The sequence below is a fragment of the Kluyveromyces lactis genome, assembly GCF_000002515.2.
Source record: "Kluyveromyces lactis strain NRRL Y-1140 chromosome F complete sequence".
Taxonomy (NCBI): domain Eukaryota; kingdom Fungi; phylum Ascomycota; class Saccharomycetes; order Saccharomycetales; family Saccharomycetaceae; genus Kluyveromyces; species Kluyveromyces lactis.
The window spans coordinates 2,277,555-2,297,976 of record NC_006042.1 but is presented as its reverse complement, the minus strand read 5'-3'; the positions used below and the strand labels follow the sequence as shown (position 1 = coordinate 2,297,976).

General features: G+C 37.6%; 11 protein-coding genes and 1 non-coding gene across 12 annotated transcripts; 8 read left to right on the top strand and 4 right to left on the bottom strand.

Moving 5' to 3' along the window:
* Positions 1-347: 347 nt before the first annotated feature.
* On the top strand, positions 348-3,269 carry DBP10 (ATP-dependent RNA helicase DBP10; the record flags this gene model as incomplete). The annotated part of the gene is made up of 1 exon (XM_456179.1): positions 348-3,269. The coding sequence occupies one exon, from the start codon at positions 348-350 to the stop codon at positions 3,267-3,269; it is 2,922 nt and encodes a 973-aa protein (XP_456179.1).
* A 308-nt stretch (positions 3,270-3,577) lies between these two features.
* PRP9 (SF3a splicing factor complex subunit PRP9) lies at positions 3,578-5,170 on the top strand (the record flags this gene model as incomplete). Its single annotated transcript, XM_456178.1, has 1 exon — positions 3,578-5,170. The coding sequence occupies one exon, from the start codon at positions 3,578-3,580 to the stop codon at positions 5,168-5,170; it is 1,593 nt and encodes a 530-aa protein (XP_456178.1).
* A 298-nt stretch (positions 5,171-5,468) lies between these two features.
* On the top strand, positions 5,469-6,791 carry CDS1 (phosphatidate cytidylyltransferase; the record flags this gene model as incomplete). Its single annotated transcript, XM_456177.1, has 1 exon — positions 5,469-6,791. One exon carries the CDS (start codon positions 5,469-5,471, stop codon positions 6,789-6,791), a length of 1,323 nt encoding a protein of 440 aa, XP_456177.1.
* A 572-nt stretch (positions 6,792-7,363) lies between these two features.
* YPK3 (putative protein kinase YPK3) lies at positions 7,364-9,034 on the top strand (the record flags this gene model as incomplete). The annotated part of the gene is made up of 1 exon (XM_456176.1): positions 7,364-9,034. The coding sequence occupies one exon, from the start codon at positions 7,364-7,366 to the stop codon at positions 9,032-9,034; it is 1,671 nt and encodes a 556-aa protein (XP_456176.1).
* A 140-nt stretch (positions 9,035-9,174) lies between these two features.
* Positions 9,175-9,684, bottom strand: KLLA0_F24596g (uncharacterized protein; the record flags this gene model as incomplete). Its single annotated transcript, XM_456175.1, has 1 exon — positions 9,175-9,684. One exon carries the CDS (start codon positions 9,682-9,684, stop codon positions 9,175-9,177), a length of 510 nt encoding a protein of 169 aa, XP_456175.1.
* Positions 9,685-10,454: 770 nt separating this feature from the next.
* On the top strand, positions 10,455-12,590 carry KLLA0_F24574g (alpha-mannosyltransferase; the record flags this gene model as incomplete). Its single annotated transcript, XM_456174.1, has 1 exon — positions 10,455-12,590. The coding sequence occupies one exon, from the start codon at positions 10,455-10,457 to the stop codon at positions 12,588-12,590; it is 2,136 nt and encodes a 711-aa protein (XP_456174.1).
* A 669-nt stretch (positions 12,591-13,259) lies between these two features.
* On the top strand, positions 13,260-14,408 carry ETR1 (enoyl-[acyl-carrier-protein] reductase; the record flags this gene model as incomplete). Its single annotated transcript, XM_456173.1, has 1 exon — positions 13,260-14,408. One exon carries the CDS (start codon positions 13,260-13,262, stop codon positions 14,406-14,408), a length of 1,149 nt encoding a protein of 382 aa, XP_456173.1.
* A 232-nt stretch (positions 14,409-14,640) lies between these two features.
* On the top strand, positions 14,641-14,714 carry KLLA0_F24530r. Its single transcript has one exon. It is a non-coding gene; the product is annotated as a tRNA-Asn (tRNA).
* Positions 14,715-14,885: 171 nt separating this feature from the next.
* Positions 14,886-15,325, bottom strand: INO4 (Ino4p; the record flags this gene model as incomplete). The annotated part of the gene is made up of 2 exons (XM_002999392.1): positions 14,886-15,016; positions 15,106-15,325. The coding sequence occupies 2 exons, from the start codon at positions 15,323-15,325 to the stop codon at positions 14,886-14,888; spliced, it is 351 nt and encodes a 116-aa protein (XP_002999438.1).
* Positions 15,326-16,753: 1,428 nt separating this feature from the next.
* On the top strand, positions 16,754-17,605 carry KLLA0_F24486g (uncharacterized protein; the record flags this gene model as incomplete). The annotated part of the gene is made up of 1 exon (XM_456171.1): positions 16,754-17,605. One exon carries the CDS (start codon positions 16,754-16,756, stop codon positions 17,603-17,605), a length of 852 nt encoding a protein of 283 aa, XP_456171.1.
* A 514-nt stretch (positions 17,606-18,119) lies between these two features.
* On the bottom strand, positions 18,120-19,232 carry KLLA0_F24464g (uncharacterized protein; the record flags this gene model as incomplete). The annotated part of the gene is made up of 1 exon (XM_456170.1): positions 18,120-19,232. The coding sequence occupies one exon, from the start codon at positions 19,230-19,232 to the stop codon at positions 18,120-18,122; it is 1,113 nt and encodes a 370-aa protein (XP_456170.1).
* A 414-nt stretch (positions 19,233-19,646) lies between these two features.
* On the bottom strand, positions 19,647-20,141 carry FYV6 (Fyv6p; the record flags this gene model as incomplete). Its single annotated transcript, XM_456169.1, has 1 exon — positions 19,647-20,141. The coding sequence occupies one exon, from the start codon at positions 20,139-20,141 to the stop codon at positions 19,647-19,649; it is 495 nt and encodes a 164-aa protein (XP_456169.1).
* Positions 20,142-20,422: the final 281 nt, after the last annotated feature.

Sequence of the window (20,422 nt, the reverse complement as noted above, 5' to 3'; positions counted from 1 at the left end):
TAGAGTATGACGTTCTATTTACTTGAGTTTGGTAATATTCGTGACACATAATGTTGAAGTTTTTGTTTTAGGTCACTTGATCTTCTTGGTTTCACACAAAGCGTCAGTTTGATGTTTAATTCTGTTTATGCCGGTCTTGAAAACTATTTCTTTTTCCTTATGAAAATTTTGAAAATACATCACTTTCCAAATAAGAGATGCGATGAGATGAGATGAGATGAGATAGTAACTCATTAATATCAGTAGTGCTAAATATTCTTTTATATCGTATTGATTATAAGGCCAATCATTGTTTGCCATAAATCAACTGTTAGATATCGAACTCAGGTTAATCAAATTTAACAGTAATGGTTGATTCTAGCAAAAGAGCTCTCCCAGCAGAAGATTACTCCTCCGAAGATGAGGATGCTTTCGACATTGCTGGTGATATTGCTTTAAATGCTGATAGTGAAGATAGTGACATTTCTGATGATGATAATGACAATATTGGTTTCCAAGCTGAAGTTCAAGATGTTATCGAGTTTTCTAGTGATGAGGAAGAGAAAGAGAAGAAACCAAAGAAACAAAACAAGAAAGCCAAAGTCAAGGCAGGTCCCATTGTGGACAGTAAGTTCCCAAGTCTTGAGCTTTCGGACGACGAAAAGAAGGCTACGAATGAATCGGATGATGACTTAAACGATTATTTCAACACTACCGCTGATGCTGCGGCTAAACATAAGAAAGGTTCGTTTGCAAGTTTCGGTCTCTCAAAACTAGTATTGATTAATATCTCGAAGAAAGGTTTCAGGCAACCTACACCAATTCAAAGGAAAACCATTCCCCTTATTTTACAAAAGCGTGATATTGTCGGTATGGCACGTACCGGTTCAGGTAAGACTGCTGCTTTTGTGCTTCCTATGATAGAAAAATTAAAGACCCATTCGGCCAAGATTGGTGTTAGAGCCGTTATTTTATCACCATCAAGAGAATTGGCCATTCAAACTCATAGAGTTTTCAAAGAGTTTTCGAAAGGCTCGGATTTACGTTCTATTTTGTTAACAGGTGGTGACTCTTTAGAAGACCAATTCGGTATGATGATGGGGAATCCTGACGTCGTCATTGCTACGCCAGGTAGATTCTTGCATTTAAAAGTTGAAATGAACTTGGATTTGAAATCAGTCGAATATGTTGTATTTGATGAAGCTGATAGATTATTCGAAATGGGTTTCCAGGAACAACTGAATGAACTGCTTGTGGCATTCCCAACTAATAGACAAACATTATTGTTTTCGGCAACATTGCCATCATCATTGGTTGATTTTGCTAAGGCAGGCTTGTCAAACCCAGTATTGGTTAGACTTGATGCTGAAACGAAGATATCAGAAAATTTGGAGATGTTATTTATATCTATAAAAAAGGATGAACGTGAAGCCAATCTATTATATCTGTTACAAGAAGCTATCAAGATGCCTGTTGCCACGGAGTCCCAAATAAAGAAGCTCAAACAGCAGAATGATGCGGATTCTGACAGTGATGACAGCGAAGATGAAAAGAAAAAGAAGGCAAAGAAGGCTAAAAAATCCAAAAGGCGCTTACCGAATGCGAACGAAATGCCATCCGAAAAGGCAACAATCGTTTTCGTTCCAACAAGACATCATGTCGAATACGTCACACAGTTATTGAAGAACTGTGGATACCTAGTATCATATATTTATGGTGCTTTGAATCAACATGCCCGTAAGCAACAGCTCTATAATTTTAGAGCTGGTTTAACATCTATCTTGGTTGTGACAGATGTGGCAGCCAGAGGTGTTGACATTCCTTTGTTAGCGAATGTGATTAATTACTCTTTGCCAGGTTCTTCAAAAATTTTCATTCATCGTGTAGGTAGAACGGCCAGAGCTGGTAATAGAGGTTGGGCCTTTTCGATTGTCTCTGAAAATGAACTACCTTATCTCTTGGATCTAGAATTATTCTTGGGTAAGAAGATCCTTTTAACACCCATGTATGAATCGTCGTGCCAGATACTCAGAAAGAAGGCAGAATCTGAGGGTAATAATAATTTCACCGATCCTAAGGTTTCTTACACCACAAGAATGGTCCTTGGTGCTTGTCCACGTTCTGAGATTGATGGTATGGGTGACCTTTATAGCAATATGATCAAATCTGACTTTGAGTTAAATACTGTGAAAGGTGTTGCCCTGAAAGCCGAAAAACTTTACTTTAGAACCAGGACACCAGCGTCTGCTGAATCCATGAAAAGGTCAAAGGAAATTCTCAGATCAGGATGGGACGAACAGAATATATACTTCGGTAAGAACGCCGAAAAAGAGAAATTGGATTTCTTAGCTAAGTTGCAACACAGAAATAACAAGGAAACTGTATTCGAGTTCGCAAGGAATCCAGACGATGAAATGTCTGTGTTAATGAAGAGAAGGAGGAGACAAATAGCTCCAATTCAAAGGAAGGCAAAAGAAAGACAAGAACTTCTGGAAAAAGAGAGAATGATTGGTTTGAGGCATAGTATAGAAGATGAAATTTTGAAAGGTGAAGACAACGAAGTTGGTTACTCAGTGCCTGATGAGGTATTGAAAGAATTTGAAGATGCCGATGTCTTGTTAGAAGAGCAAGAAAATATTAAGAAGAAGCAGAAGAAAACTTTCAGAGATCCAACTTTTTATCTATCACATTTCGCACCAACTAGTGACATTCAAGATAAACAATTACAGATATCATCTGGTTTCACAAATGATGCTTCCAATGCTGCATTTGATCTAGCCAACGATGACAAGGTACAAGTTCACAAGCAAACAGCTACGGTTAAGTGGGACAAGAAGCGTAAGAAATATGTGAACACTCAAGGTTTGGACAACAAAAAGTACATCATCGGAGAAAGTGGTCAAAAGATTCCTGCAAGTTTCAGATCCGGAAAATTCCAAGATTGGTCTAAGGCAAGAAAAATTGCTCCACTCAAAGTTGGTGCAAGAGAATCCACTATTCCATCGAATCTATTGGCTGATCCGACTTCTCCATCGGAGCGTACGGTTGGCGGTAAATTCAAACACAAGACTCAAAAAGCTCCTAAATTGCCTGATAAACATAGAGACGATTACGCTTTCCAAAAGAAAAAAGTGGAAGCTGCTTTGGAAAGAGGTGTTAGAGTTAAGGGTTATAATGGTCCTGGGATGAAACAAGAAATAAAGTCAGTTGACGAGATTAGAAAGCTAAGAGAAATTAAAGAGAAAAAGCGTTCCAAGAATGCCCGTCCTACGAAGCGGAGAAAACATTAGTATATTATGTAACTGCTCAAATAACAATCAGTGTGTAATTGAATAGACATTTTCTAAGCTTAAACATGAAATGGCCTCTCTCCAAATTATTGTTATGATATGTGACATATTGTATTGCTGGTTTACATTGTTTACTAGTATTTGTTCCTCATACGTCGAAATTGCCATTGATTATAGAAAATAAAAATGTAAAGAATGGAAATACCTTAGAAAGTACAAATATGGATCAGATGAAGGCTCAAAATGAATACCGTGCCTTCGGTTTACTGTCTGTGTAGCAGTTAGAGGATTCATAGAAGACAATAGATATGAATGCCCCCACTTATCTATGTTTTGAAGAGAGGCGAAAGATATTAGAAGAATTAGAAGTCATCGAGGATGCTATTTCGTCCAGACTACGAAGAAATCCAGAAATCTTTTACAGATTTAACGAAGCACTGCATAATCTGGGAGTTGAAGCTTGGGCGGTACCTAAGCTAGACGTTTCTGCCAACAGGATTTACAGGAGCAAGAAAAGCAAACGTTCTAGAAAGCAAATCAAAGCACAAGAATATGAAATCGCCTTATTTCTTGGAAGATATAGAAGACTGTTGAAATCTTTGCAAAAGCACAAATTGAGTGAAGAACATTTAGAATACTTTAGGGATACAAACGCTAGCTTTGAACAGTTTGAAACCGTCACCACAGAAGTATTAGAGGGTCAAGTAAACTCACGTTCTCTGGTTGAAGTCAAATCTGACTATGAGATGTTTTCTGGCCCTCAAGCTGCCAGTAAGAACATCATATCGCCCATAGGACAAATAATTGATCTTTCAAGAAACTTTGCTAGAGATGAAAACTTTGGGACGTATTTGGATCTCTCAGAACAATTCAAGAAGTGGTTGAATATCATCAAGCGTGCGGATTTAACGATACTTTCATTTTTGAAGATGTTAGAATCATTTGAAACATACGACTACTTACTCAACCCATCATTAGATAGAGACACCAAGGAATATAACCAATTAGTCACTGAGTTACTGAAATATTATAAGGCCTATTACTCCAAAGCTTATCCTCTAGTGGACAAGGAAATTCTTTCCAAAACCATCCACAATGGATTTGATAAATATGTGAGGACCGGTATCACAGAATCCCCATCGAAGGAAAGCGGGAAAATGTACTCCGTTGTGTTTAATCGATGGTTTGATAGTCAGTCGGAATTTAATACTCATGTTCAAACTGAACAGTTTAATATTGCATTGTCTCGGAATAGAAAGCGTTTGATGAAGGAATACACGTTTCACTGTTTTTCCAAATTTCTCTCTAAAGTATTGCAAAATACAATATCATTCACGGAAAGAAAACTTGCATTCACAGATGAAGAGTTTACTGAAGAGCTGGAAAAGCTACAAGAACAATATGAATCACCCATATACGCCAAAGATGAATCTGAAGATAAACCATCTTATATTGACAATGCTGAAGATACTGCTCAAAAAGAGAGTATGGATCCAACGAATCCATACAACCTACCATTAGGACCTGACGGATTTCCTATACCTCGCTGGCTCATCAAAGTCCAAGGTTTAGATGTGAAATATGTTTGCGAGATCTGCGGTAATCAAATATATCATGGGCGTAGAGAATTCGAGAAACATTTCCCACTGAAAAAACATTCAGAAGGTTTGAAATCTTTAGGCATAACTCCTTCTCTTGCATTCAAAGATGTCACTACTATAGTAGAGGTGACAGAGCTATGGAAAGCATTGCAAGCAAAGAGTACACTAAAGTCAGGTGAACCCTTTTCCAAAATATCAACTGTGAAAGAACCGGAAATGGTACTTGAAACAGAGGACAATGAAGGTAATGTGATGAGTGTTCAAGTATACGAAGAACTTAAGAAACAGGGCCTTCTCTGACCTTTCAATCCTACACACATGCTAAAATGGAAAGACTCTCCCTTATTGCTGCATCTGTAAATATCGTATGTATGTAGAGGAACTTTACACAAGTTGGGAGCATGGTTTTTTTTTCACATGTCACATGATCTTGAAGTTCGAAGAAAATTATCCATTTGGAATAGATGGTGGAAATATATAATCAACCAAGAAAAAAGAAGAGCATCATCACTCGCATGAGTAAGGAAACAGATCTCTACTTCACAGCATCTTATTGATCTAAGCACGTTACAATCTGCTAACCGGGAATATAAAAGTGATGACAGTCAAAAAAAGAACTGGTAACACCTCCCGTGGTGGATCTGCAACCTCAACACCTCAGAAACAACATCGAGAAACAACATCGAGAACACGGTTAGTTGAAGATTACAAAAAACACTCCAAGGTTGAAGTCAAAAAAGATTCAAAACTATATAATTTTGCTGTTAGAACCATTTGGACATTTGTTATGATTGCAGGTTTTTTTATCATCTTGGCTTCTGGTCACTTTTGGTGTGTTGTCTTGATTTTGGGTTGCCAAATTGCCACTTTCAAAGAATGCATTGCAGTTACTGGACAATCAGGACGTGAAAAAAACCTCCCTTTAACGAAAACTTTGAACTGGTACTTTTTGTTTACTACGATATACTATTTGGACGGTAAATCACTTTTCAAGTTCTTCAACGATACCTTCGTGAAGTATACCGTTTTGAATTTCGTGGCATCCAATCACAAGTTCATTAGTTATTGTCTCTATGTTTTGGGTTTTGTTATATTCGTTTGCAGTTTGAGAAAAGGTTACCTAAAATTCCAATTTGCTTCATTGTGTGTGACACATATGGTTTTGCTGTTGGTGGTTTTTCAAGCACATTTGATCATCAACAATGTTTTGAACGGTTTGATCTGGTTCCTTTTGCCATGCGGCTTGGTCATCGTGAACGATATATTTGCTTACTTATGTGGTATAACTTTTGGTCGTACCAAACTAATTGAAATCTCTCCAAAGAAAACTTTAGAGGGTTTCCTCGGCGCATGGTTTTTCACTGCAATTGCCAGTGTTTTACTGACCAGACTTCTTGCACCATATTACTACATGACATGTCCAGTTACAGACTTGAAAACAAACTTTTTCACAGCGTTGAGTTGTGAGTTGAACCCTGTTTTCGTTCCACAGGATTATAGACTACCTCCGATTATTTTTGAAAAGATTGGCGTTGACGTTATTACTATCAAACCGGTCTATTTGCATGCATTGAACTTGGCCACTTTCGCATCCTTATTTGCACCATTTGGGGGTTTCTTTGCGTCTGGATTGAAGAGGACATTCCAAGTGAAGGACTTTGGTGATTCAATTCCGGGTCACGGTGGTATTACTGATAGAGTCGATTGCCAATTTTTGATGGGTTCTTTCATGAACTTGTATTACGAAACTTTCATTAGCGAAAACAGAATCACAGTTGGCACGGTTGTGTCTACTATCCTAATGAATCTAGATACTAATCAAATCATTGAATTGATCCACACGCTAAACAAAGCTCTATATGACAACGGAGTAATGAACAAAGATGTTTACGAAAAGATCACGGACTTGTACAATATCTAATTAACCAAACTTACTATCCTAACTTATGAAAGAGCATTGTATCCTATGAAGCGCTCTTTCAGGACACTTTGAGCCAATATCATATTCAAGAAGAATATCCCACACTGCCTGCAAATTACATGATGTATAAATTTTCGGACTTGCATTTTTTCATGAAAACGTTAGATTGCTTCTTCCACCGTTTCATTTCGTTACCTCACAAACTATATTTATGAAATATCCTATGTATCTATATGTATCTCATCAAGTTTTCAACAGCTTGATACATCTATTATATCTTAGATTTTGTTTACAGTTAAACCAGAATCTTTTATCCACGGAATGACCAGTTAAAAAGTTACGGGCGGCAGAGTGCATGTTTTATTCTGAACTTTTCAAGAGATTGAAAAAAAAAAAAAAAAAAAAGGTAGTAATATCGCATGCATTAAAACGTGTATCACTCGTAATCATCACAAGAAATTAGTTCTTCACAGGTCCCGGACAGAGCTTACTAAACAGAATCAAATACTAACAAATCATACTGAGGAATGCTACTAAAGTCTTCTATTGTAGTTGAATTGAGATAATACGAGATGCCACTTTTTAGTTTCGATGAAGACTTCAAATTACTTAGAGTGAATGATACATGTGCCATTATAGATGATGGATCTCAGGATGATGATAGGGATTCGTTTGATAATGAGGTTCAACCGGCATCTGGCTTAAGTACTATGAATTTGCCCTTGCACAAGAACCAATTCCGTATGGATTTATCTGCTTTACCACCGAATACATACGAAGAAGAGGCACTAATTTCAGATACAGAAGAACAAGCCGAAATGATGTCAGGCTTTTTAGTACCACCAGATTCTGGTGAGTCCAAGCAATCTCAGACGAAGGAACCAGCTAGGAGGAGGTCCTCCCTCTACAATAAATTCGTAGTGAATCCTGCTCAGCATACGATTAGGTTATCATTGAATGCTCAAGGAGATAGTGATAAGGAAACTCGAGATGTACTCTCGGTTTCTTCGGTCGAAGAAACCAGACAACTTAGAGCATCCAGCTTCTCTAAGACTGGGGCACCAAGAGTATTGGATGATTTTGTACCAATTAGATGCCTAGGAGAAGGCGCTTACGGAAAAGTGCTATTGGTGAAGGACTCACTGTCATCGAAATTGTATGCCATGAAACAATTGAAGAAGGCTGAAATTTTAATTTCGGAAGACTCTATAGAAAAGGACGCCAATACTACAGTTGAAAAGAGGATAGAAAGGACATTTGCTGAGCGGACTATATTATCGCAGTTAGAACATCCCAATATAGTGAAATTGTTCTATTCGTTCCACGACAATCATAAATTGTACTTGGTACTACAATACATTCCTGGTGGAGAGCTCTTTTATCATTTAAAAGAACAGGGAACCTTGGATGAAGGTACAGTTGCGTTTTATGCTGCAGAATTGAGTTGTGCTCTAAAATTTTTGCATTCTAAGGGAATAGTTTACAGAGACTTGAAACCAGAAAACTGTCTATTAAATGAAAGAGGACATCTAGTGTTGACTGATTTTGGATTATCCAAGAAAAGTGTTTTTGATGATGCTGCCACACCAGAAGAAGGAGAGAACGTAAATCAGCTTTATTCCATTATAGGTACTCCAGAATACTGTGCTCCAGAGATATTAGCAGGAGAACCTTACACTCAGAATTGTGACTGGTACTCTTTAGGTTGCCTAGTATACGATATGCTAATTGGTAAACCACCATTTACAGGAGTTAACCATAAAATTATATTAAACAAAATTAAGCAAGAGAAAACTGGTGCTAGAATACCAAGTTACTTAAGCGATGGATTCAAAGATTATCTCGGTGCATTGTTGAGAAAAGATCCCACAAAAAGATGGGATGTTGATAAATATTGGGCCCAAGATGGTCCTAAAACGAAGAAAAAGAAAGCTGGTCAAGCTAAAACGACTAATTATATTGGTCATTTCATTTTCAGGAAAATAATCTGGAAACAGCTTTTAAGCGGTGACCTGCAAAAGATTTCAGTAGGACCTATCTTACCGATAATCACTGATTGGGAACTTGCTGAAAACTTTGATACAGAATTTACGGAGAAAAGGCTAGACACCAGTATTTATGATAATGGCATAGAGATTAACAACCCTCGTGCAACGAAAGAATCCGCCTTTGCAGGATCTACGGATTATTTTAAGGGGTTTAGTTATGTTGCTAGTCGGAGCTACTTGGAAAGACACTTTTAAAGAAACCATTCCATACTTTACAGCCCTTGCCGACTAAATTTTAAGTTATCTGAACTCATACGATTACTCGGATAACCTTATGTACTATATATAGATATTGGTATGATGATACCACTTAATAACTTCTTATTTAGGGGAAACTATACATATTCTTTAGAGACAATCATTTCAGATAATACCAGTGTCAGAGATCTTTCTGTTTCTGGAGGGGTGTTCAAAAAGTGATGTTTAATATCAAATTGTTCGCTACCGCTGATGGAAATAGGACTGACTGGTTCATCTTGTTGAGAATCTTTTTTTTTAGTCGACCGTGTGAATCTTTTCAAATGATCTTCCGGTTTTTCTTGCTCAATCAATTTAAGAATCTCAGATTCAAGCATTTTCTGTTTATTCGCCTGCCACTGCCAACCAGTCATGTTTGGAGAAAGGAGTTTTCTTTCGATAATATAATCAGCAGGTGAAATTGAATGGGTGTAGTTATTTGCACCATTCCAATTCTCAGCAGCACAATTATCTCTACTTTGTGGTACTAATATATCCTCTAAATCTCCATCCGTCAAATCTAACTCGCCGCATTCTTCCAAAGAACCGCAAATCATTGAGGAATATTTTATCAATTTCCTTTTTGTGAAGCTAACTTTATCCGCCATTCTGGATAATTATTTGGCTATTCGTTGGACTTCTTGCTTCTGTCCAAATCTAATCAATTCATCAATAATAATGAGATCTCAATACTAAATCGACACCTGAATTGATCGTTTGTTCATAGGATATAAAAATAAATCTCAGCAAATTTTATTGGAAATAATTTCAGAGAATCATTCCAATATGCAGAGTATTTAGACCCTAATAATCGGACAGTGGTGATTTTCCATTCGAGACGTCAAATATTCAATGCGTGTTATTTGTGTCAGCCTGACGGTAACAAGTCCCTAAATGAAGAAAAAAAGGCAATTTTTAGTTACCCCGTTATAGTTGGCTGGGCAAGTAACAATTGAGTTGATAATTTCTAACTGAAAAGTTGAAGATTGGGACTGTTTTTTCCTACTAGAATATGGAGATGCCTGCAACCCTAAACTGACGTTCTTTGGTGACGCCAAATTGTGTGGTGGTTTGAGGAATGACATTACCCGGACATCACGTGCTTTGCTTCATTTTGATTTTTCACTATTCTCTGATCACTCGGCAATTCAAAGCTTCTAGTTATCAAGAAAAATACAATGGAGCCTTTTGAATCGAGTTAAATATAACATATTCAAATCGGTCTGAATATTTTCTGTTCACGTAATTCAATTGTTTTAGAAAGATTTTGTAACAACGAGACCCCACAATCACATCAAATTTTAACGAAATAAGTTCACTGATCCTAAGATCAGTTTAATCCTGTTTGAAGAACTCTTTTCATAAAATATAATCTTTGATGACGAATTCAGTTGGGGGAACGTTTTCCTCGAAATGGAAACAGTCGCTGCATTACTTCTCAAGAAGAGCAAGAATTATGAAGAGACATAACTGTGTGATCCTGGCGGTCTTTTTTGTCATCATAGTCTTCTCTGTCTTCGGTGGTGATAGTATCAAGCAATTATACGATATTAGCTCTGGGTTTGGTTCTGACACTATTGGAGAAGGTTATAATGGAGGTAGTGGTTTTTCCAATCTACTTCCTGACTCATCGACAGCTAATTCGAACTCTGGAGGTCAAGTTTCTTCTGAACTTACATCCAGTAATGCAGTCAGTAATGGTGTCACAATTAGCAGTGACCTGAAAGATTTCTATCAGGAAATTATGACCACATTGAAGGAAACAGCATTGAAAGGTAAATTAGAAGTTAAGAAGCCTGAGGGTTGTAAACTTTCCGACACTGGTGTCGAAAACACGGACTCTGAAAAGCTTTCAACCTTAACTAAAGATAACCTTCTGAAGTGTTTGCCAATTTCTGATGAGGACGTGAAGGAAGTAAAAGAGGCTCACAATAATTTCAAGAAACTTTTACAAGATAAACTCATGCCGAATTTCAAAAAGCTAAACACTGAAAAGGACCCAGTCTATAAGGGTGAGGGTATTTCCATTGTTGGTGGGGGTAAATACACTTTGATGGCTCTTCCGGTTATCAAATCTATCAGAATGAATAGCGGTTTAACATTGAAAAGTAGTGTCCCAATTGAAATCGTTATTCCACCCTCTGATAATGCTGATAGAAAAGTTTGTGAAAACATAATTCCTACCATCGACCCTTCAGGTTTGACGAAGTGTGTCTATTTGTCAGAATTTTTTGATTCTGAAATTTTAAAAGATATCACAGGTTACCAATTGAAATCATTGTCTCTGTTGATTTCTAGCTTTGAAAAGGTGCTATTATTAGATGCAGACAATTATGTCATCAACTCATTGGGTAATTTCTTTGATGGTGATATCTTCCGTGAAACAGGGCTTATTTTGTGGCCAGATTATTGGAGAAGGGTTCACAGTCCAAAATTGTACGATATTGTGGACATTAAGGTCCAGGATAAGCTGGCTCGCTACAGCACAGACTATATCACCAATTCAAGGCTGTTCCCAGAGTCCGATCCCGCAAAGATTCCATTCCATGATTTAGAAGGAGCGATCCCAGACGGTAGTACAGAGTCTGGTCAGTTGCTTGTTAATAAAGCTAGTCATTTGGATGCTCTAATTTTATCTCTGTATTACAACTACAATGGACCTTCCTACTATTATAGATTACTAGGACAAGGTATTTCCGGGGAAGGTGACAAGGATACATTTATTTTGGCGGCAACTGTGTTGAAGCACAGATACTATCAGGTTAGAACGCCGGTACGTCCTCAAGGCTACTGGGGGAAAATAGAGAACGAAGTCAGAATTCAAGATGATTTAGTTGACGATACTCCATCAAATGAAAAAAAATACCGTGGTATTGCTATGATTCAACATGATTATAATGAGGACAGGACCTTTGACAGTATCGCAAGAGATGCAATCCGTGGTTCTGTCAATAACAAATTAAAGGCACATAGATTGGAATATATAAAGAACCACAAAAGTGAGTTCAAAGATATGAATGAAAAGGATGCTTTGGAGAAAGTTTCGAAGATGTCAGAGGTTTCAGATAAATTTTGGGATAGCATGAAGGGCAAATACACAATAAAAGACTTCTTCACTATTTTCCAATTTACAACACCAGTTTTTCTTCATTCAAACCTCCCTAAGTACAACCCATGGGAACTATCCATCTCTGGAGATCTATTGTATGATGGTAAGAAGGCTACTAAGAAGATGGACGATCCATCTAAATATGTACCCAATGGTAAAGGGCACCATAGGATGTACTCTCCGACATTCAAAGACCTAACCAACTATGACCTTGAACTAGCTAATTGGAAATTGTTCGATGATGTTTTATGCAAAAATCCAGATGATTATTTGAACTTTTCGTACTTGAGCGAAGTCATCGGTGCAACGGAAAAACCAGAGCAAGAAGTGAAAAACATGTGTAAATATATTAAGGATCGCGTGGAATATTTGAAGCTGTCCACATGGGAAAACAGTTCTTCGTGAGCTTCACTCATCAGTATCCCGTTGGCACCAGACCTCTGTAACACCAATGTGCACCTTCAAACTAATTAAAGTAGTATGTATATAAACACTTTCATCTCCTAAATAAAAGACAAAATATACAACTATAACTCTCTGATTTTATTCAAGGCATCCAAACAAGCCTTGGAACTGTCTGTAAATTTTGACTGCTTCATGTATCTGCTTTTTGTGTCATCTAAATCAAAAAACTCAGACGATTATCATCACCCACTTAGAGCCGCATTGTTCACGTGACATCTTCTTTTTCCCTCATTACTCCGGTTTGTTGAAACCTTGACCCTCAGTATTGGCCTTGGTTCTTTTACGAGATGCTTCTGGTGCGGTTCCAATGGCAGAAAAGTGCAAAATAACTCTAGCAAACACACTTCTGAAAAAAAAAACTAAAAAAAGGGTATTTGCCTATCTAGATGTGGAGTAAGGTCATTGAATATTGAGCGAACAAAAGAAAGTTAGTAAGAAGCATAGGTCCGAGACGTTTTCGAGTATAAATAGTTGAGGCTCGAACCGTATGAGTAATACTATTGGCCGTTAAAATATACACCAGTTTCAGTAGTCATTCCATAGTGGTATACTCTATTTCTTTTCGTTTAGTGTCATTGTCAAAACTTTTACAGCCAAATCATTCCTCAGATGAGTTCATTCCTATCAAAGAGATTCCTTTCATTCTCTCAAAGAGCCATGTCACAAGAATCCTTAAAATTCAAATCATTGATTTATTCCAGTCATGATTCTCAGGATTGTACTAAAGTCTTGAAAGTTCATAATTACAAACCAAAGAAAGGGAGCGAAACTTCGATCGTATTGAAAACACTAGCTTTCCCGATTAATCCCTCCGATATCAATCAGTTGGAAGGTGTTTATCCATCAAAGCCAGATAAAGTTACAGATTATTCCACTGACGAGCCTTCTGCGATTGCCGGTAATGAAGGTGTTTTCGAAGTGGTTTCGGTACCATCCAGTGTAAGCACTTTGAAACCCGGTGATAAAGTTATTCCATTGCAAGCTAATTTCGGAACCTGGTCCACCTACAGAACGTGTGACAAAGAATCTGACTTGATCAAGATAGAAGGTGTCGATATCTACACAGCAGCTACTGTTGCCGTTAATGGATGCACCGCTTATCAGTTGGTTAATGATTACATCAACTGGGATCCAAAAGGTAATGATTGGCTAGTTCAGAATGCTGGAACTTCTTCTGTTTCTAAGATTGTTACGCAAATCGCAAAGGCAAAGAATATTAACACCTTAAGTGTCATCAGAGATCGTGAAAACTTTGAAGAAGTGGCAGAAATATTGGAAAAGAAGTATGGAGCTACCAAAGTTATTTCAGAAACTGAGAATGGCGAAAAAGAATTTGGTAAAGAAGTTCTACCAAAAGTTTTGGGGTCAAACGCTCAGGTCAAATTAGCATTGAACTCCGTTGGAGGTAAATCATGTGCTAACATAGCTCGTAAATTGTCAAAGGATGGTTTAATGTTGACTTACGGTGGTATGTCAAAGCAACCATTGACTTTCCCAACAGGGTTGTTCATTTTTAAAGGATTAAAATCTCATGGCTTCTGGGTTACTGAGAACTCTAAGAGAGACCCTGAAAATAAAATCAAGACTGTGAATGAAGTTATTGAGTTGTACCGTGATGGTAAAATCATCTCTCCTAAAGAAGACATCCGTGCACTCGAATGGGACGTCAACAATGCCTCGGACGAAGAAGTTTTACAATTGATCACCGATGGTATCAAAACAAAGGGCACCAAGAATATGGTCATCTTGAAATGGTAGGCTTCTGCAACTTGTGTTTTTTCTTACTATTCATAATTTAGATATATTTTATGCTTTATGTACCTTATCAATCGATTTATGACCTTTCGCAACTTTGATTTGTACTCTGCTTGGTTTCTTTTAGTATCTTTTGATAACATTGAAGGGCCGTAAATATATATAGTCATATTTGGCCCAATAGAGCATCTTTGTGGTACTGATGGCACCGACTCTTTTCCTGTTTAACAAGTTAGACTCCGTGGCCAAGCTGGTTAAGGCGTGCGACTGTTAATCGCAAGATCGAGAGTTCAATCCTCTCCGGGGTCGTTTTTTTTTTGAATCTCTCGCACTAATTTTTTTACTGGAAAGTTAGCGCTTTACAGAAGAATATAGACATTATGGTTGAGAGAATATTTACCAGGATTGATGAGTTATTACATACGTACATCTTTGCATTGGAATGCTAAGGAATATGTTTTGTTTGGAGCCTGATTCTACTTAGCTATTACGCTCACAGCCGCTGTCATGTCTCTCCAGAAATAAATGTGCGGGATACTCTCTGTTTAACTCGTTTAACTTCTGTCGTAGATGTTTATTCCTAGCATATAGCCACAGCAGGTAATGTCGGCCTGAATAGTCGTTAAACATATTTGTTAGTACAATGGTCCGTCTGAGAATTTTTTTTGCGTAGGTCAATGCTCCAATGACTGATACATACTTTTCACGTATATTTTCCATTCAGATCGACGTTCCTTTTCTGATAAGCCAGGAACCAAATCTACCAATTTGTCATAGGATCCTCTTATCGATGATCGTCTATTCTTCTCACAGGAGACATGTTTCCACCGCTGTTCAGCAGGATCAAACCTAGGGCCCGATCGACGTTCAGATTTCTTTTTGATATCCTTTCCAGTTGTGGTACTCGGTGACGTTGCCATTATGCTAGAGTTTTACGTCACTTCCTCCTATCGGTATAGAAGGCACGGTTAATACTATTAGCAAAGTCGAAGTTTAAATCCTGAAGCCTCTCTGCAGATAAAGAAAGCACAAGGTTCCCTAATAAGTTCAGTTTATCGTTGGTCTTGTTCGATTACTTAGCTGTTTGAACACTTTAGTATGATGGAGCGACAAGTACCTTATTTTCGGAACTGTTTCGATATTTTTAATTTTCACATGGCAAAAGCTCAAGTTTTGATATTTTAGTCAGGTGATCAATCAATGAGGAAAATATCGAGGGCGGGTAACAATGAACATATTGGTACATTATGAAATTCGTCACAAGAAACATTAAGCTCGGCAGGATCATCATTCCAACGATTTGCATTATTAACAAAGAAAACCTGCATCAAAGGCATAAGTAATAACAGTACTTTTTTATTTGAGTGTTGTTAATTTTTCCACGCCTAAAGCATTTATTGCAATATCAGCGAAATGCAAGGATTCTATAGAGAACAAGAAAACATGTACAGCCCATTTTTCTGACTGTGCTTTGATCGGTACCACTTTTGTCAATTAAGTATTTCGAGATGCTGCTTCCCAGCAGATTGGTTGTCTCCGTCGCAATGCATTAACATTTGGAACAATCGTTATGATTTATGTAATTCATCATTGGTTGTTTTCTTAATTTTACATTAATATTTTGTAACTCAAATTAAGCTTCAAGGCTCATAAGGTAAATTATTCCCCTCCAAGAACAACAGTTTATATGAATATGACAACAACTGGAAGTCGCATAATCTTTATACTGAGAAATACGAAAGTAGTTTAATAATGGAGCTTACTTGATTTCAAAACCGGACTCATAGTACCCTCCATTTCTTTGGACGTGACTGCCTTCCATTAGAAGTAATACTGAAAGTATAGTAACGTTTCAAAATAATCGGTCTATAGCAAAAAAATTGAATTCACAAGAAGTAAAAGTTGTCCTGACGGTTTCTCCTTTCCATCTGGTCTCGTGCAAGATTTATTTGCAATTGAACCCTTAATCGACCTCAGTTGATTATTTTCTTTTTGCTGTCGCGTGTCAGTTTCTTAAATTTGCCAAAACAAAAAAAAATTGAAAACCGGTGTCAGCGTCAGAGGAAAACCTTAAAAAGCCGTAACAGATTTGATTGCAATACACACAAGAAATCCGTTTCTTAAGTGATGACATTGCATAACTTTTTGTACAATTGCAGGGAATGCAGTACCTCTATTATTGCTGTTTTTTGATTTTATATAAATTGACACATTTTTAGGGCATAAATCCCTTCACTTTCGGTTACATTACATTAATGACAGTTATAAGATATTCTAATGGACTTTCGTGGCACAGCTTCTCGTGACTACGAATAACCAAACACAAGGCCATCTATCCATTCCAAATAATGAAATTTTCTACTATTGCTGCTGTCGCTTTAACCACCTTGAGTGTTGTGCGTGCCGGTAAGCACTCTGATGATGATGAAGATTACAGTAAACCAAAATGGAGCAGTTCCAAACATGACAAGGAACACAAAAAGACCACTGAAATTTCAACCACCAAGTCTGATTACTCAACTACCAAGTCTGATTACTCAACTACCAAGTCTGATTACTCAACTACCAAGTCTGATTACTCAACTACCAAGTCCAAGTACTCCACTACGAAGTCTAAGTACCCCACCACTAAGCCTGAATATCCAACGACGAAGTCTGAATATCCAACAAACAAGACTGAGACCTTGACCACGAAGTCTGAATATCCAACTACGAAGTCTGAATATCCATCTAACAAGACTGAGACCTTAACCACCACTGAGGGTAAAAGCAGCATTGAAATCTCCACCAAATACAAAGTTACATCTAATGTTACAACCAGTCATCAGACTTACACCGTTACGTCGGAGATTCCTTGCGAAACTACTTCTGAGGTTCCGACACATTACAACAAAACTTCCACTTACCCAGCTCCACCACCACACCATAACAGTACCTCTTCTTACCCAATGCCACCAAAGACTTATACCTGGGTTTCTAAAAACAAAACTATCATTACTACTACTGACTGTCCAACTACTGAAACAAAACCAGTTATTCCTACCGATTATCCAACAACTGAAACCAAACCGGTAACTACTCATCACCTTGCCCCAACCAATGAAACTACCCCAATCCCCTACACTGAAAACGGTGCTGGCATTTTGGACAGTAACATTGTCGGAGCCGGTTTAGCTGTTGTTGGTGCCATGTTGTTATAAGTCGCAATAACAGCTGCATGTGTATCTGACACACATCTTTTCTACTATTAAATCTGACAATAACGTTGGATGTACTTTGTTCTTCGATCAATGATCATTAAGAATATCAATACTAAGATAACTGTACTATATGTTCTTCAGTCTTGATACCTCTTTTACCAATCAATGTTATAATTGGGTCGATCGAGATGCGTATCTATAATTAAATCCTAGTTTCCCATTTATGGTTTCGAGTGAGAGGACGATTCTGGCCATAGCTTGGTATATCAAATCACCTTTCACAGTTTTATTATAATAAAACTATTTTTAGTTCGTCTTGAGATAAACATTTTTAGATTATAGTTTATATACACATATGATACAATCCCTTGTAAATGTTACCGGCAGTGAGATCAATCTCGAAAAAGCTCCAATAACTTAAGAGAGAGGATGTGTTTTCTGTTCTAAACTTCATAAAATTGTTCGTAACATATTTCGCATAAAAGTAGAGCTATACGTACTTTTCAGTATCGGCTTATAACCTGGCAACATACTTAACATTTTTGTTTTTACCTTCTTTTATACCTTCAGTGAGAGCTGGGACATCATCTAAGCCGTTGCTGAAAACTTTAATATTCATATGATGGATATCACCGTTGTTAAGGTGTGGATTTATAAACTTAACGAATTTAACTGTGGCTTCATGATATTCTGGACTAGCAGGAAATCTTGTTGCACCCAATAGAATTTCTTGACCAGATGCACGATACAACAAAGTAATATCAATTTTAACATTATCTTTTCTGATTTCTTCAGGAATGCTTTCAATGGTCATTGGAACCACTTCTAATAATGTGGCAGGTAGACTATCTGCTGTGACTTTATAGGCCTCGGGGATACTATCTTCGCTTCCCACAGCGTCAATAACATGTTGCAGGTTTGGATACTTCGATTTGATCTGCTCAATAACGCCTGCATCATGATAGTCAAAGACATCATCAGCACCATAAGACTTTAAAAGCTTTTCATGCTTTTTAGAAGCAACAGTTACAATCTTAGTATAAGCATTGATATGTTTGGCAACTTGGATTAGTTGTTGACCCACTGCTGTAGCACCACCCCAAATCAATAATGGATGAGTATGTTGCGGGGTAGATGGGTGCCATTCCATTTTTGAGCCCAAGTGATGACACAAACTAACACCAGCAGTTGTCAACGAAACTGGCAATGATGCAGCAGATTCGAAGTTCTTCACAGGGCCTTCAGAAATTTCATCAGCAGTTGAGTGAGTTAAGTTACTCTTGTAAAACAAAGGTGGATAAACCCTGGCATATTCAGCAAATGCACCATTTTTAGGATCTGTTTGGGAAGCACCGTGAACAAAACCGAAACCGGTATCTCCAACCTTCAAGTCAGTACTAGCATTTGGTCCAAGTTTGACAACTGTACCAGCAATGTCACATCCTAGAATTGAACCTTCTGGACCAATCTTATAAGCAATATGCTTCCAATCAGTTGGGTTACCAGCAACAGCCTCAACCTTCACCAAGGCTGTACCCTCCTTTAATTCTGGAACTGAGACATCTGTTTTAACAACAGCTTTGTCACCTTCAATGATGACGGCTTTTTGAGTGGTTGGAACTGACATTAGTTATTCTTATCTTTCGAGGATTTTGTAGATATGCGAGTCTTTCTTGGTTATATCCAGTATAAACTAATAAATAAAACATAAGAAATACATCACCCTAGAAACTGTGAATCAATTGATTGGCAAGGAACTAACTAACGTCTAAACAGGTTCTTTTATACTCGGTTCGTTTTACTAAAAGCGCAATCCTTAGTTATGTGAATTTCACCCTAAAAGGGTACCCGGTAGTATTAAGCTTCAAAACAATGCACTGATTAATAATAATATAGTTTTCAAGTACTCAAGCCTTTTTTTTTTATTTTTTTCTTTTAGGCCCAGAATTAGGGGGGGGGGGGGAAAAGAAAATCGATTAAGTTCCACAACCAGTTTCATTCGGATTACCGCCGAAATTTGAAACCACAATTTTTGCTTTCGCTACTTTTTTTGGGTTCTGTCAGTTTTCTTATGTTTTGGTTTACTAATCACACCTAGCGCATTCTTTGCGCCATTGGACGTTTTTAGTTTTCGTACTTTAATGGAGGTTGGAATAGGATCGTTCTTGGAAATCACCTGTTTGTTAGTGTGCTCCGGTGTAGAAGGTTGCTGCAATAATTGCAGCTGTTTCCGACGATTACGCTCCTCAGATTCAGCCCACTGCGAAAAATTTCGAAGCTTTTCCAATTCATCCAGCTTTACCTTATTGATATGATCTAAGTCATCGTTTGACACTCTCGTGAAGCTGTTCTTTTCCTTTGTCTGTCTCTGAAATTGTTGGCGTTTCTTCTTGGAATTTTCTCTCAATTGATCGCTGAGCGACTTTCTTGTAACCAATTCGCCAACTTCTCGATTGACTTGCTCGTTTCTCCTTTGGCTTTCCAAATCTCCAGAACCCTCCTTGATGAACGTTGGGGCTTTCGGGTTATCCGCCATCTGTGATTTGGGATAGTAATCTTTGGCTGTATTAACTCCGTGAGAATATGCAAAGAAAATTCTGTCTGAAACCAATTAGCTAACAAAAAATTGAATTCAAGATGTCTGACATGTTCTGGTGAACGTTCGTTTAGTTTGCCTGGCTTTATTTGTCAGCGCCTCTCTCTCTCTCTATATTGTAAAATTTATTGTTTTTTCATGGAAAAATGAGAGACGTCTGTTTTCAAGTTCGGAAATTAACGCAAGTAAGATTACCCATTCCGTCTGTCTCTCCAAAATAC